The 17,475-nt window shown below is 42.7% G+C and overlaps 1 protein-coding gene across 4 annotated transcripts in view; it reads left to right on the forward strand.

The window, feature by feature from the left end:
- The window catches only part of zgc:152904 (Ig and FN3 domain-containing protein), a 196,621-nt gene that overhangs the window by 151,634 nt on the left and 27,512 nt on the right, over window positions 1-17,475 (forward strand). For all 4 annotated transcript variants that reach the window (XM_035535064.1, XM_035535067.1, XM_035535065.1 and 1 more), the window contains exons 4-9: window positions 1,888-2,031; window positions 3,807-3,944; window positions 7,185-7,302; window positions 10,898-11,067; window positions 13,203-13,348; window positions 16,174-16,324. In XM_035535064.1, the coding sequence (XP_035390957.1) occupies window positions 1,888-2,031; window positions 3,807-3,944; window positions 7,185-7,302; window positions 10,898-11,067; window positions 13,203-13,348; window positions 16,174-16,324 (867 nt within the window). The remainder of the gene's footprint in view (window positions 1-1,887; window positions 2,032-3,806; window positions 3,945-7,184; window positions 7,303-10,897; window positions 11,068-13,202; window positions 13,349-16,173; window positions 16,325-17,475) is intronic.

Consider the following 17,475-nt stretch of genomic DNA (forward strand, 5'->3'; position numbering starts at 1 on the left):
CTCAGTTTACAGGACCATTTTTACCTCTTCCTAACAAAGGAAAAAGTGCAATCAGAAGTGTCTGAAGGAAAAGCAAACTCAGGGCAATGGCTGGTGAAGGTGAATGGGCAGAAAGCCTTAGGGTATTCATTTTGAATACCATCGGTTGATGGTCTGTAGCTTAGATCAACAACTGGCTTTCCAGTCTCCAGCTAGTGAACACTTATAGACTCCCGAAAGGCCATGAAGTGCCACTCACAACAGCACGAAGAAAATCTGTTAGGCCAACCTTGGCATTTTTTTCAGCAAAGGTAGTTAATTACATGAATTGGTACCCTTTCGTGTTTAAAACTAACTGACAAATACTGAGTTAGAATAAAAGTGCAATAGAAGCAGAAGAGGTTTTAAAAATGGGAGCCTTTAGGTTTATGTATGGACATCTTTCCTTGATCTCAAGGTGTTAAGGAGACCACACAGAAGAAGAGAAGCATAAAAATCTGTTATCAAAACAGGACACCATTAAGGAAATTGAAATAATAATTGCTGGTTGATAACAAGGGGTGCTGCAATAGTTCCAATCAGACCTCACAAAGAATTGCAGTACTGTTCTAAATTACTGCTGAAATTCAAGGTAGCTGAAAGAAACATTCAGGCAATATGCACTCAGTGTAGATGCTAAGCACAGACAGTGTGTATATTGATGCACTGCTTGTATGCACACACTGGCCACTATTAGCTATGCCCAATTACAGTTTATCAGCTGTCCTATAGTGTGTTCCATCAGATGTCAGTTTCTGACCACAGGACCTTGGTTGACCACATATCTTTTGGGTGTTGAGACATTCAGTCCCTCAGCGACACTGACAGGACAGTGGCCTTGTAGTGGCTGTCGTACCGCTAAGGGTATATTAGGTGCGACAGAGATTTGCCATGTCAGTACCACTTACGGTTCGATTGGGGTCTGCTAGCTAAAAAATACTCAGCCACTGATGAAGGGTTGAAGAACAGCCGAGCTGAGTGTGGCAAGAGATGGGTCTATAGTATCTAATGGTAAACCTACTCGATGTACATGCAAGTTGGGTTTTTTTAATAAAGTGAGAGGTTATTCATTTTGAATACAGAGTTATTCATTATGAATATGAATGGAGAGATATTCATTTTGAATACAGTCATCAGAACTGTCTAGCATGTAGACTGCATGCTTGACCAACTTTTCCACATATCTGTATTTCATATATGTAGCTGTACATCATACATAAATGATGCCTAGTATTGCAATATAGAGACAAAAGGGCATAATTTCAGAGAGAGAGAGAGATAGAGTATAGGCTTTTTTATGAATGAGGAAATTGCTATGAGTGCTTTGCTTTGGAAACTCAATGGATGCATTTTTACATACAATTTAGTGAGAATGTTGAATATTGAAGAAATAATAGGCTTCTCTTTTAAAAGGTGAACTGATTCAGTACCGTTTAAGTAATTAACACTACACCAATTGTTTTCAGTTACAGGTTGGTGTATTATAGCTGTTAGGCAAGCGCCAAAAATGTCAGTGCAATGACCTGAAATATCTTGTGCACTCCAGGTTACGTATAACAGTGGTATCTCCGGAACTATGAATTTTCCTTTTAATGAAAACAAGCTCAAAATGCAGGAAACCTGTGTTATTTATCCAGTCAAGCATGTATTATCATCATCAGCCAACTGATGCATGGTAGCTCAGTGGTTAAGGTACTTGACTTGTAATCAGAAGGTTGCTGGTTCAAGCCACCACTGCCAGGTTTCCACTGTTGGGCCCCTGAGCAAAACCCTTAACCCTCAATTGCTCAAGTTGTACTCATAATTGTAAGTTGCTTTGGATAAAAGCATCAGCTAAATGCCATAAATGTAAATGTCTCACTGTCTCAGAGAAGCTGACGTTCCGAGAGGTGAAGACACCACAAGAGTTTCGCCAGGGGGAGGATGCTGAAGTTGTGTGTGATGTCATCAGCTCACCAGTTCCTGCTGTCTCCTGGTTCTACAAGAACAGAGAGATCACACCGGAGCGTTACAGTAAGACCCCCCTTTTGTTGGGGTACCGTCCATCGGCTTATATTACTATAATGTCCTTACTTTAATTTCCTGTATGGCGCAACCCCAATTGCAAAGTCACTGTCTCTATTAATGAGACTCCTGGGGCCTCCAGAACTGCTGGGATGGCCAGTCAAAGCAACCTCATTTTTCTGGAGCACAGCAAGAATTCAGATCCTAATTGCTTTAAATTAGTTGGTCTAAATGATATGCTTCTCAGGTTTAATTCCATGGCTTCAAACTAGAGTTCTGGAAGGCGACAACACTGCAAGGTTTGGGGTATGGCCCCAGCCCACTGCCACCATCTGGGGCTGACACTTAAGCCCTGCAGTAGAAATGACTACCTACCCATCTGCCCACATTGCACGCAAAAATGCCAGGCCTAAATCATTATCTTTCTTCCATGTGTCTGAAAGGCAGGGTAAATAAGACACGCATCTCCCTTTAGAGTGGCACGTCCCACCACTAACATCACAAAGCCTTTCGGAATATGCCAGAAACTCTCCAGATGTTGCACAAAAGGACAAGCGCCTAGCTGAGGGGGAGAAGAAAGAACTGTGTCGAACCTTTAATTGAAATTCAAATGCAGAACTCTGACGGGCTATCATCATTTCTCCAATAGAGGAGATTACAAGGTGGTGAGGTTTCTTCTTCGTCTTTTTAAAAATCTAATTAGAGAGCAAGGTTATAAATATCTTCCCTGAATGAAAGAGAGGAGGTCGGTGTTTATCTTGAGAAGCATGGCAAAACTAGAAGAAAGGCTATGTGTGTGTTTCCTTTAAATGAAAGAAGATTGATGATAATGTTTTCTCATTAATGAGCTTGTAATAAGTAAATACTATGGCCTTGGATTAGATTGTCTTAAAACTCTTTTTTTCAGCTCATGACAAAGGGCCATTTTGAGGAAAAAGAAAATGACACCATATAAACTGGACAGGTTCGGTCCAGGATTAATTAGTGTTCTGAGGCCAGATAAATAATCTTTTGGGAAACTTAAGTGTTGTTTAAAAGGAACTGAAATTTTAAAACCACACCAACCACCTCACAGAGTACAAATAAACCTCTAGACAGAGAACTATGGTTGAGTAAAAGAAAGGCAATTGAACAATAATAAGGCCTAGCTCAGATTGCCATTAATTTAATTTAAGAAAACAGGGAAAGTAGCTCTATTGAGATCATAGCTCTCATACAGCACCATTCTCTCCACAGAACACTTCATCGTATGTGGCCCAAGTTTAGGAAGTAAAGCTTTATATCTGTTAGTTATGGTTGCAGTGAGCCCTACCTTGTTCAACACTTATTAACACATGTTGAAGAAAAACAAATTACGTTCCTCTTCCTGCAATTTTATTTTCCTTCCGCTCCTACATTCCCTTCCTGCTCACTGCAAACCCACTAACAGCAATGTGTGGCTTGCTGTTTACATTAGCAGCTCGCATTTATTATTGTTTTTAGAAGGAAAAAAAAGGATGCAAGGACCTTCACTCAGCAAGAATGAGCATGCTGAAACAGACAGTTACGAATGCAGTGCCGGTTGGGAGACAGAACACTGGTAGCCCAGGGAAAACCCAACCGCACTCTCAGAGGCCTTGACATTTTCCACCTAAAGCCAAAATATTTTTTTTTTTTTTTAAATATGTCATTCCTCATAGCCAATCTTGGCCATCAATGACCTGTACGGTAAATGATTTCTGCCCTGTTTATATCCCTCACCATTACCATTACATTCCTCTTCCATTTCGTTTTATTTACTGAAGATAGGCTCCAGGTCCTTTCCAACAACAACCTTCAGATCCTGAAAGTGGCCAAGGAGGACGAGGGTGTGTACCGCTGCGAGGCACGAGTGGAGGCCCGAGGCGAGATCGATTTTCGCGACATCGTCGTGGTGGTAAACGGTGCGCCCTCGGTTTGTTTCTAGACCACATATGTCCTTCTTGCGCTGCCTAATTTAAAAAAAAAAAGTGAGAGAGTAAGATAGATTGAGGGAGAGAGAGAGAAAAAAATCTCAGTTCCCCTATGGCTCGGGCAAAGAACCTCTTGAGATGGAGTGTTGCAGTATATTGATCTGGCCCTTGGCTGAAGGGCTGGTCATTCGCAGGGTATGAATAGAGCCACCCAGCTGAGACAAGCTCATTCAAACAGAAGGTCATAGTTTGGATGGAGGAACCATGCTGAGAAGAAAATAGGGTCAGCGGATCGCAGAAAGCAGGAGGCCGGCAGAGGCTGTGCCCCAGCTTTCCACTAGCCATAATGAGAACTTACTGCATGTTTGCAGTGAGATTCCAGTGCAGTATTGTTGGAAAATAGTCACAGGAGAATGGTTGAATTGGATAAATGATTGCGTTCTTTTGCAATAGCTCTGCGGCATTCTATTTGAGTTTCCTGCTTCTTTTATTTGGTTGTTTCGGTCATATGATTGTGTTCTAATAGCTTTACAGATCACTTATTAGGGCCTGTTCTATGACTGAACAGATGAGCAATTCATGGGGCTTTGGCCTCTGATTGAGCAGCTGTGTGTTCGTGGCAAACACTCGGACAATGCCAGGAATGGTGCTGCTCGCCATGCGTCAGGAGTTCAGTGGGCCTCAATGTCGCCGCCTTCTTTGAAACGTCTCGATTAAAGAGGTGACTGTGACCACTCTCCCCCTTCTGCCCCCATGCCTTGATCCATGAAACACAAGCACTTGCCTTTGCTCAGTCTCAATGGAGGTTAATTGTTAGGAAGAAGCAGAGGTGGAATTTTCTGGCATTTTTCATGTCAGAGAAGCATCTTCGATTAAAGTACAATGCTTTTTTGCCTCTCGTCCCTTTTTTATACTGATGTTATAACACACAGAACAAGAATATAACCAAAGTCTGGGGAAAAAGAAGACATGGATGGAGGCTGCATTCAAATCTGTATCAGCACTTATAGCTCTCAGGAAGATCCAATAAGCTTGTTCAATGAGGCGTATCCTATTATCCCAGAGACATGGCAACCATCATCAGCTGCTGAGACATTACAACCTTTTGCCAGAGTCACTTAGTGTGCGCTAGGTGGAGTGTGTACATGACATCCAGGGCATAGCCAATGTTCACACCCATTATGCCTGATCTATTTCTGACCCCTCTCCATCCTGACTATGCGACGTGGAATGTCAAAGTTTCCTAATGCTAGCGATCGCTAACAATGTTGTCAAAGTGACCATGTTGTTAACATGCAATGTCATCATATAGGTAACAGAAGCTGGCCAGGAATAATGGAAATAATGAGAAGGGTAAAAAATGGCACACCCTAAGACAAGAGAGCAATAGCTAAACCACACCTACCTGCTAGAGTGATTGTATCTGGCGTTAGAGCTTTCAACAGTATCACTTATGCCAACGGATTACGCTTCACTGGCTCTTGGCTGAATCCCATTTTATGCCATTTGTGTGAAAGCATGTGTAGAAACAAAAAAATTAAAACACGACAACTCCAGCAGAGTTGATTAGCATGCCACTTCACTCAGCTGTGCTCATTTAAAGCTCTTAACCAGAGTTTTCATCATGGGCAGAACAGTAAGGGTATGGGAAGGGGATGGAGCTCATGGCGTCACTCGGCTGCCGCTGGTTAGACCGAGACAGAAGACCGGTTTGTTCACTTGGACCTTCCCCGGTGTGTGCTGTCAAATAACCCAGTCCTTTTTCGGCCTCCCAGCAAACTTCTAATGCAGGGCTCGAAATGATGAAATGACAGGGCTCGAAATGATGATTTCTGGTGGATAGGCTCGGCACAATACCCCTCGGCTTGGGTCTCCTTCGATATTTATTTTAAGGCTGTTGTAGCAGTGAATCAAATCAATTTGCCATGTCTCACAATGGCCCAATACAATATTTGTTATGAAATGAGGATGCCTGTTTATGAAATTTGAGGGGAATAGAATGTACTTGAGGAGACAAATGTAAATAATCAGAATAAGGAAAGATTTTTAATTTCTTTTCTTTCCTTTTTTTTGTGAACAGCACTATATTTTTGTTATGTCAGTTATATCCACCCCAAACCCCCTCTTGCCCCCACTGGTTTCTTGACAGGACCAAGACAAAGTAAAATTAGCACAAAAGCAAAGAACAAAAAGGACCATGCAGACCTGGAGGCATAATTTGGTTATCAAAGCACCATACAGTCAAGCTGGAGGCAAACGTTGGATATATAATAACCTGTGCACTGCGACTTCTGGTCGCAGTGGAGGAGCTAGCCATTACACAAGCTGTTTAAGGATTTGCAGACTCATGTGGAGGTAGTTGTGTCTGAAGTGGCAGCACAAAAGACAGACGTTTCAGCTGCCGTTAAAAGCTGCTTTTAAACCACAGCCACCAGGGGAGTCTCAGAAACTGCTGATGCCTGGATGACGGATAGCTTGACAGTTTCCGCTGAGGGGGGACTGGGGAGTTTTTGTTTTTTGTTTGTTTGTTTGTTTCTTTTTCCCTGCTGCAGACATAGCAGTGTTTAAAAAAAGAAATTGTGAAATCACTTTAAATTCTCTCAGACACATGCCATACCCAAGTCTACATGCCTGCAGTTCACGAAGGGGCCACATGCACTGTTGTACCTTCCTTGAAAAGGCAGCCGAGCTCCGTGCCTCATTAAGTGTTTGTTCACACACCACAGATCAGTGTTTATTTTTGATGGGCATTGTGTTAATGCCACTGCAGTTGAAACTATAGGCCTTGGGGAGTGGGGGAGGAGTATGGAGGGAGTAGGCGGAGCTTATCAGTTGGCACCCAGATCAATGCTAATCATCTTAGAGAAGCTTTGTCTCGGTATTCTGCCTGGCCTTCCATGGTTTTCCTGTCCTTCCTTTTGAAACTTTAGCTAGCCAGTCCACCTGTATTGCACCACAGCAACAGTGCCTGTGTTGGGATGCAAGTGCAAGGGCGTCTAGTAATAAAGAATGAGAGAAAAATGAGAACAATGGAGATGCACCTACTTTCGATAACACAAACACACCACCTCATTTCATTTAAGGCCTAAGCAAGAGCGCTGGCTCATCACCATAACACATAAAGCAGTGAACTCTAGGCACGGGGTAGAGTGTGGCTATGTACGTCTGCATGTAGTGCTTCATCTTCTTGGCCAGATTTCCTCACTGCACTCCATGTCTTGCCCTCTGCAGTTCCCCCGCTCCTGTTCATTCCTCAGGAGACTTTCAATGCCACGGCCGACTACCAGGAATCGGTGATGTTCACCTGCATAGCGTCCGGCTCCCCTGACCCCGAGCTCACGTGGCATCGGTGAGTGAAGTTTGCTTTTCCATTCAAAGGTAGCCTTTGCATACATTCCTGTGTGAGGGGTTTGCAAACAACATACAAAATTGGCTTGGTTTTGGAGGGGTTTGCATGAGAGATATGGGTTATAATACAGAACTAAGGGTTATAGGTTATAATAGAGTACTAAGGGTTTTTTTAGATTATAATTCAGTATTAAGGGTGTAGCAATTTTTGTACTTTTAATGAATTGTCAGTTACAGTTGGTAAATCTAATTGGGGAACCACCCTGATTAACAGGGGAAATTTATTAATTTTAATTTAATTCTAATGTATTAATGACTTGTAATTCAGTCTCAACTCGTGAAAGTTGCCAATTAGATACGTCTACCAAACATTATAATATCATTGGGGGTTCACAGATGTAATAACGTAACAATCATTGACTAAGATTCTATTAATGACCAGGAGTGGCTAGTTCACTAGAATCATTATAATCACAAACCTAACAATGTAAACACGCTAAAGTTAATTTGTGGTGGATACAGGTAACTAAATAAGCTAATAAAAAAAATTAATTAGAGAAACAAAGTAAATAGATTGGTTTACGCAACCTATGGGAGTAATCAACGGGCTAATCTACTTTTCAATCAAGATCAACAAAGGAAACTTAATTATTAATCAGGAAATTATTAATCAACAAATTTGTAATTATTAATCAGGAAATTATTACTCAACAAATTTGTAATAAAAGTATGCCTACAGTGTAATAGAATGATCAGGAGAGAAAGCTTGTTGTGAACATTGAAGTGGGGAACTAATTAGGAGTTATGAGGCTGTGTCATAGGTGAGGGAAAAGAGTTATCTCATCTAATTTGATGAATAAATACTAAAGCTAATAATGATACCAAATGGCAACATACGAGGGAAATGTGAGGGAGACCAGGGTTCTTAGACTGATGAATTGGACCTTCAGATCTGGTTCTAGTGAGTGGCACATAGGCCTTCGCGGACAGACCTTTTCCGAAAATAGAATGGGTTCTTCACCGGTAGTGTAAAGACCAGCCGGGTGTGTTCAATAAGTGGTTCAATGAATCAACTTCCACAAATACACACAAGAAAATAAATTAATACGATAATAACAAAAGTAGCAACGGCATCCAATTAACATATGGTAAACTAAGACAACTTAATATTTCTACTTGTTTGAGAAACAGAAAAAGAAGAAGAAGAAACTTTGTCTTCGCCATAGTTTAGTAGGAGGGGGTTGCCCCCCCCTTCATGTTTCAGTCACAGTTCACGCCTCGAACACAACGAGAATACTCATCTCGAAAGACTCCTCTCTTCACCTCTCAACTTCTTAACTCCACTCACCCAACTTAACTTCCACTCAACTGAGGAGGTAGAATTGGTCAGTTGTCTTTTGAAAGAAACAGGGCCTGCCTAGGTCAAGCATATTCCATAACCTCACGATTCAGGATTGGTGAAAAAGAATTTAAGATATATAGGAACACAGGGATACACAGAATCCACTGCTAACGAATTGTAAAGAAAATAAAGAAATAAAGCACTCAAGGAATAATAATAATAATAATAAAGAAAGAAAATCACATATATTTCTATCAATTTCTACCGCCTGGTGTTTGAATTATGGTAGCACATTTAGATAATCAGTTTAATTACTTTCCTGGTTTCTAGACGTTACAAACGACTAACTTTAATATGCTGTCTAACTGTCTGTAGGATTTCTGGTAAACACAACTAGGAGTGAGTACCAATTTGTTTACAAAAAAACAGGAGCACACATCTCAATTTGGATTAACATCACAATTACATTTAAATCACCATACATTATTGGTTGATTATTTGACATCATAGTAGATTAAATGGTAAATTGTTACTTTGTGAATATGTGGGATGAGTAAAGTTACTTGCCCTGGTAGTAATTTGAGTCTAATGGAATTTATGGTCTTTCTAACTATACTCAGGCTGGTAAGAGCCCCCCCCGACTAAATTATAATAATTCATCACGGGAAAATGTTTAATCTGTCTTCACTACAAGGGTTATAAGTTATAACACAGTACTAAGGGTCGTAGGTTATAATACAGTGTTAAGGTTATAGGTTATAATACAGTTTTAAGGGTTATAGGTTATAATACAGCATTAAGGGTTATAGGTTATAACCTTTTACAGTTATCAATTATATGGAAGGAAGTAGATTTGAGTGATCAGTGTAAACAAGCCATGTCAGAGCAGTCAAAGCCTGGACGCAATATACACTTTGAGAAATCACAGTGGCGGGACCCAACAGAAGAAGCAAAGGATGAGACTGCTGTTATCAAGACTGAAAGAGATGCCTGCCATCTATGTTCATACCACCTAGTAAAGTCAGATATAACAATGAGATTTTTACATGAGCCATCCCATGTATAAAAAAGTATAGAATATATAATAAAGAATAATAAAGAAGGCAACATGAGCAACACACTATACTGTCTAGTAATTTTGACTATTATAGAAATCTGGAAAATCACAGGCTTTGCATGGCCAGTGTGCATCTCTGTGGGTAGAGGATATTTAGGGTTTAGAGAAATTAGAGACCTCAGCCTTATGAAATAATGGCTGAACCAGAGTGTGTGTACATATGTTCAGTTTCTATGTGATAGTTATGGCTCATGGATTAATCGCACCAGGTTCATCCTGTCCATTGAGGAACAGTGGTCAGTTTTGGTTTTTTTGGGGTTTTTTTTTTAATGCATAAAGGTGTCCTGGCTTTGTAAACAATGATCACGGCCTCCCCGACTTTAATCATATCAAAACAAAGCCATCTCACGTGCGGCCTTTATTGTTTTCAAAAGAAGGGCCCCGGCCTGTAGAATTTACGAGCCACTGGATCAATTTCCTGTGGCGGTGCTTGCCACTGCTGCTGCGCTTTATTTCCTACTCCCAGCGTGTGTACCAGCCTCTGCCTGCTACTTTCCGGTGGCATTTACAAGCGAGCCCCCCCACCCACCGGAGATGCAGACGCGAGCTGCAAGTTGCCCAGGTGATGGTGATTGCGCCACCTGTTATGGCAGGCGAAAGTGTAATTGAAATGCAGAGGATGGACGTGCAGTTGTAGTTGATGAAATGGTGGGCTGGTAGATAGATAGATAGATAGATAGATAGATAGATAGATAGATAGATAGATAGATAGATAGATAGATAGATAGATAGATAGATAGATAGATAGATAGATAGATAGATAGATAGATAGATGGATGGATGGATGGATGGATGGATGGATGGATGGTTGGATGGGTACAGCATGAACCACTACACAAACTACACAACATTCAGAACAACTTGTCATCTGCTACACCGAACCTCCAACTGATATATAGAAGTGGTGTATACAAAGTATTAAACCACTGAACCACCCATCATACCTGCATTAATGTCCTCAGAGTATCTCTGTGTGAACTTGATAGTATTTCTTTCTCTATCCCCCTCTCTTGCCTCTCCCTCTTCCCGTCTCCCTCTCTCTCTTTCTCCCTCCCTCCTCTCTCTACCTCTCTGTCTCTCTGTGTCACTCTCTCGCCTCCTCCCCCCACCCCCCTTCTCTCTGGGGCAATACCGCAGGAAGGGACGGCAGATTGAGACGTCGGAGCAGTATGTGCTGAACACGCTGGAGGGAGGCAAAAGCACACTGACCGTCCGCAACATCCGGCAGGGTGACGGAGGCCCCTACACCTGCAGGGCCACCAACAAGGCCGGGAGCAAGGAGAGCGAGCTCCTCCTCAAAGTGTTCGGTGAGCATGCCCATCAGAACCTTCCGACGGAGCCTCCTTCCCGCTGTAGATGGGATAAATGTCGGATTGTGCAGGGAACCAGTGGTGGTCTCCCAGGTGCACACATGCTGGTTTATTTTCACCTGGAATCTCTTTTCTTTTTTACCTCTCATATTCTTTTGTTCTTACCCCTTTCCATCCAATATTTGCAGCACTAGTAAAATATTGACACACAGATGCAGCTAGCTTTTTCCCCACTTTCCCTGCACTCCTTCCCATGTCTTCTTTCACCTGAGAAAATTGAATCGGTCAAAATCTGCTGGTCCACCATAAATATGAACACTGTCCCCCTCCCGAGTGAACATGATGCTATTTCAAACACACAAAAACATGAGCACTCAATTATCCTGAAAATCTCAACCTTGTGCATCTATGGCTGGGATTCAATTTACTTTTTTTCCACAGTGCTGGTGTGCATATTTGCTGAGAGATTATTCTGATTGGGGCACCTACCTCTTTGCACATGAAAACGCACAGAAATTTATTCATGCTCATTACGGTCCCTCCCCATGCAAAAAACGCACATTTATATGACACCCTCATTGGATGGCAGTTTTGTTTCATAAAGCACACCATGGCAAAGGAGATGTAACTTTTTGTGACATTCATAGCCCTTGACAGCAAACGCACCAAGGAGACGGAATAAAGTGGGTATCAGGAGTTACCAAAGCGAACCGAGCAAGCGAAAGAGCTGACCATGTCTGCGTGAATCTCTATTATTCATGTCATACACAGGCTTCTGGTTATCATAAAGTGTATGATAGCTGTTTTTGGCAGTTGTGTGTTTCCATTTCAAAATGATCATACAGTGTATTTGCACAATATCTGAGTGCTTATTTTAGCAGCAGTTTTCAGATATCTGTGCTGCTTTGGACTGTGTGGGGATGTGGACAGGGTGGTGAAGGCAGCTCTTCAGTAGAAGTGCTGACCATTTGAACCTTTTCAACATTCCAACTCTGGAAATGCCAAAGACTACAGCTTTGTCATTTCAGAGGTTACTCTGGAATAATATAGCATCACTACAGGACTATACACACACACACACACACACACACACACACACACACACACACACACACACACACACACACACACACACACATACACACACACACACACACACACACAAATCACTTCTTACTGAAAGAGCACTAAATAAACTACCACTGTGCAGTAAATGGTTGATTAAGTGGTTTTGCTTTGCAATTACAATGAAACTTCTATGTGTTCCTAGTGTGAGTTTGGAGCGAACAGTGCATTTTTGTTTATGTGTGAGTGAGTGTGTGTCTGTGTGTGTGTGTGTGTGTGTGTGTGTGTGTGTACCTACTGCCACAATCTCTCCATCCATCCCAAAGGGGTGGGGGGTTCGGGGTTCAGAGTGTCTGGCAATACAAATAACTCCTTAATCCCTACAGACAGTGTTCAAAGGCCCATGCTGTCAACTGCATTTCTCTGTGGCTCCATTCATTTTGGTATGGATTTATTCCATGTCATTCACCCTTTCTTTATGTAACTCTTTCGACTGAACGTATAGGGTATTATGCATGGGGTCTTCCATGGGGCTGTTTGTCCTTGACAAGACTGGTGTTTAGGGGAAATGCTTGCTAAGCCATGGAGGGGAAAGGAGCTTATCTATGGAATGCAAGCTGGGGGGCGCGCGCGCACACACACACACAGTGTTAATTTTGGTGTTTAGCATAAAATGAGTGTGTAACTTCAGCCAGAAAGAATGCAAACTTATACAAGCGTCTCTATAGCAATCAAGGAGATAAAAACAAGAATCACCATGATACACTTTTTTAAACAGGGAAAAGAATGACAATTCACGCTGAGGGGGGAGAGAGAGAGAGTGAGAGAAAGAAATACATTGAGGAATCGACTGATTGCGTTCACCGTAGCCTTCCCATTGTGTCTCAGAGTTGCACTTTGCTTTCAAGACAGAGTGAGCAGCTTGCGGTAAATTGAGATTCGCACTGACAGGGGTTGACAGTGATGAGCTACTCAAAGGAATCTCAGGCCAGCCCAGCATGGTGCTTGCCTCACCGTGCACGAGGAGGTGGAAACTCAGCCACCCAATTTCTGTTCCCTTTCCACAGTCCAGCCCCATATTACCCACCTGAGGAATGTGACGGCGGTGGAGGGGAGCGCAGCAATGATCTCCTGCACGGCCGAGGGCGAACCTTTGCCTGAGATCTTCTGGAGGAGAGCCACTGACGGACAGACCTTCTCAGATGGGGACAAGGTAGAGCACCCCCCTCATCCCAAAGTGCTCTCAAACCCCTCCCAAATCCTCTGACCCTTCTACTGGTTTGTGATATTCAGGCTTGTAAAAATCTCAAGGAGAGTCTATGTATTGCCTTTGGCATCGAGCCAAAGATTGAGCATGGTGACCCAATGATAATTGTGAAAAATGTCGATAAATGACACAGAAGGTCTGGAAAGTTGTATGGTGGAATGGTGACATGCCGTGTTGCTGAAACGTCCTAACGTGTTCGTGTTGAAAACGGTAGTTGCTTGAGGATGCCACGTGACCTTATAGGTATCCAGTTGGTTGCAATGTTGCTTAGAGACAGCTGGCCTCTCCTCCCAAAGAAGATAAGCACAATGCTTAAGAATTCCCAGCCATGAAGGGAATGTGGAAGTCTATCCTGGATCCCCTATGTGAGGGCTGTGGTTGTACAGGGGCACAATTCAAGGCGTTGATTATTTTAATCGAACAAAGAGGCAACTTGACAGCTCTTCAGAGCCTTTTTCAGAAAACCGCTCTTCATCAAGGCAGCTGAATATGCGCTCAACAAGTTTCCTTTGAGCAGAAAAACATAATTTTAAAGAACTTGTATACCCATAATGACAGGCTTCTATTACATCTAAAAAGAAAATCTTACGGTAGATAGAAAATTAATGCATAATTTGCCTGGCCACTTACTTTGGCCAGTCACCATACGAAAGAAAATTGAGGTGCTCATTTCCTCTCTGGCAAATGCAATTACGGTGACAAGTCAACAAAACAAGACGGCATAATTTGCTCCGAAACAAATACCGTTCTGCGTCAAATCGATGGTGATTCTCAGCCATGAAATGAATGGTTCTTCTAATGAGAGCACCAGAGGAGAGAGCGGTCCACTCAATCCGTAACCCCCCACCCCTGCATATTTTCGATGAGAAGTGTTACAGTAGTGGTAGGACATGGAAGCCTCACGGGTCATGTCTTCATGTGGCAAAGCCTTGAAGCTGACATGAGCCAGCCACAATCTGATGGACTTTTCCGGAACACTAAACACTCCACATCTATTATTGCTGGTGAGAAGGTCACATTTGGCACATTGGGTTCTGTGAGTTTCAGAAGGTGATCAAAGAATTGCTTATTGAGCTGTACTTTGATGGTTATAGCTGAAGATCATGGGATTTTGCCAAGCCTTTACACAACTTGTATAATGTAAGAACTATGTCAATTTTCTCTAATATGCTTTAATTGAGCCAGCTGTGATTGGATACTCTCTACACTCTACACTCAAAATTGTTGAAACCAAAATCTTGAAGTGAGGTAGTAAGTGAATGATGTTCTGTGATACATTAGGTGCATGGGTCTGTTTATCATTCTAGTCAGTTGAATTTCCGATCAAGGACCCTTGCAAACTCTAAGTAAGACATGTTTGTTAGGCTCTGACCTAAATTTGACGTATGTTTTATCAGTTCCAAAGAAGCCACCCTTCAGATCTAAGGCAAGGGGTGGAGTCTTTGAAGTGGCTCCAACTCAAGGGGTGGAGTCTGTGATACAGCTCCAACTCAGGCCTCCTAGAATGGACTGCTTACAGCTCTCTTTTGCAGTTCTGTCCCCAGACTGAGAACTCTGACGAATATCAAACAGTCTAGGAACTCTTCTCCCTTCTGCTTTTGCACAATAGCATTGTCAGGGAGACTGCGCATGAAGACAGAGCGAGAGGAGGAGAAAGAGAGAGAGAGAGATATTAATAGTCAGGTTCTCATGTTGCAACTGTAAATTTTATGTCTTGGGAAAAAAAAGTAAGACAGCATTACAAAAAGGAGAATATGTTCCTGGCAGTTGTTTTTTTTATCCCTGTTTATTAGTCATTTGAATGGCAAGAGGGTTTCACGATGCATCCTAATGTTTGTGCATGTCGGCCTGCCTGTTGAAATTATACATACGAGCACGTTGCAGTGTGCATGTGTGAATGGGTAAGACCTAATTATCATGCTCACAGATGTGTGAGGGAATGAAGTAAGTCTGTGTGTGTGGGGGGGGGGGGGGTGGATGGGTGTGTGTGAGTGTATGGGTGTGTGTGTCACTGGAATAATGATTAATCCTCTGCATTACTTAGGCTAGGGAAAAGCCACAAAGTCCTCCTCCAGCCTGCATTAATGGCTTTTGGCAAATGTAATACTGAACCCCAAGTCAAGGAAAGCAATAAAGTTAGCTGTCAAAGGCCTGTTCTGCATGTGCTGAGGCATTAGCAGAGGAGACACGTATCGATCTGTCAGACAGAGAAAGAGAGAGACAAAGGAAGAGATATATAGAGAGAGAGAGAGGGAGAGAAAGAAAGGTAGGGGGAAGACGGAGCAGAGTGCGGGATCATTAAAGTGGGCGCCTCTGTCAACCCAGCTGCACTCTCGGTGGGGAAAGCACCTCTAATCTCCCACTCCACCAAACCGGAGGCATGCTGAATGATAACTACCATGGGCACTGAGTCCGTACAATTATATTGAGCTCTGTCCTGAAATGTCAGACGTCAGGTTTAGCAGCTCACATGCCTTCATATGCACTCCGTGTAACCTTCCCCATGTAAGAGCTGATTAGCTTAAGTGATTATATTTTTACTGTAGCACATGTCCAGGGTAAGCAATCCTCCCAGCCGTTTGGGTCGTGCCATCGTAAGACTTGGTCTCTGCTGCTGAAGTGGCATGTTTACCATTCAAAGTAGGGTCTGCAGCTTATGCATGGCACTGTTACCTGTCCTCCCACATTCCTGTGGGCAGACGGCAGGTAGTGGCTTGGGTCTGGGCAGCACAGCCATGGCGAGCCATGCTCACGCAGCTGTTTTGTTCCAGAGCCAGGACGGTCGGGTGGAGGTCCGGGGACGCCACGGAAAGTCAATGCTGACCATCACCGGAGTGCGTCTGTCCGACTGGGGCCGCTTCAACTGCGAGGCCCTAAGCAGAATTGGTGGCCACCAAAAAAGCATGTTCCTGGACATCGAATGTAAGTCAGACGGCTTGCATCAGCAGCTAGCAAACGTAGCATCATCAGAACGGTAAACCTCTGCTCTGTTTGCAGTTGGAGTTGAAGAAGAGTGAAATCGCTTGCTAATTGCCCAAAAGACGTTATTTAGCTGATTATCATGAATAAGATATAAAATACTCTCATAGCCACTTCATACATATATATATATAAAGCTCTTAAAGCTAATTTACTCTACTAAAAAGATTACTCTGCTAAAAATTAATGAACCAATTATGGCTTGTTGCTTTGCTTTAATTTTTTTTTTTTTTTTTTTTTTTTTTTTTTTTTTTTTTTTTTTTTATGGGTATATCAAACAAAAGATAAATGCCCTCCAGCCTAGCCAAGTATTGGAAGAAAACCATCCTGCAGAATTAACTTCACTAACATCTTGCCCATTTCCTGGCCTACAGTCTTCAACTTCCTTAATAACACCAAACAGTCAGCTTTTTTGCTCCCAGGTTTGGCTATGACTTCTGTGCAGTATTTTCTTGAAGCCGTCAAGGTCAGAGAGTTGAATGAAATTTCTGGGAGTGATTAAATGATATCACTAAATAGTGGCACTCTGAGGCACAGGTGAGCATTTTGGTGGTATCTTCAAAGAATGCTAATAAGGAATGCTAATATCTGACAGGGTTAGCGCAGGTAGAGAACTTAGCCGGCCGTGTCATAGGATGGATCAAGAAAGTCACCCAACCAGCAAGGTCACTGGTGTCAGGGGCGGAGTTTAAGCAAACGAGTGAGAAAAGGCATTCTGACCAAGCGTGTCAGGAGGTAGCCGACCGTTGCTGGGTTGCTAATGAACTCGTTTATTTACTCAGTGAAGCGCCCCTCGACAACCTCGCCTGTCCTCAGTTGTGACAGGGTGCTGCAGCATGAATCTCTTTAATAGAACCCTGTGAGCCAGCATAAAATAGATGTAATGGCACCAGAACTGTGGGTGACCACAGGCTGACAGCCCTGCTAGCTAGCTCACCACTGTTCGTCACTCACTGCTGTGCATGTATTATTGTTATACTTCAACCTGTCAGCTCGAAGGTCTCTGGCTGGTGCTTTGCACAAGCAAAGCGGTATTAGGTATTTGGTTGGGCTCACGCTGGTGATGATTGTTATTCATCAACACAAGCTAATAA

This window comes from Electrophorus electricus, chromosome 16, assembly GCF_013358815.1.
Source record: "Electrophorus electricus isolate fEleEle1 chromosome 16, fEleEle1.pri, whole genome shotgun sequence".
In the NCBI taxonomy this organism is placed as follows: Eukaryota; Metazoa; Chordata; class Actinopteri; order Gymnotiformes; family Gymnotidae; genus Electrophorus; species Electrophorus electricus.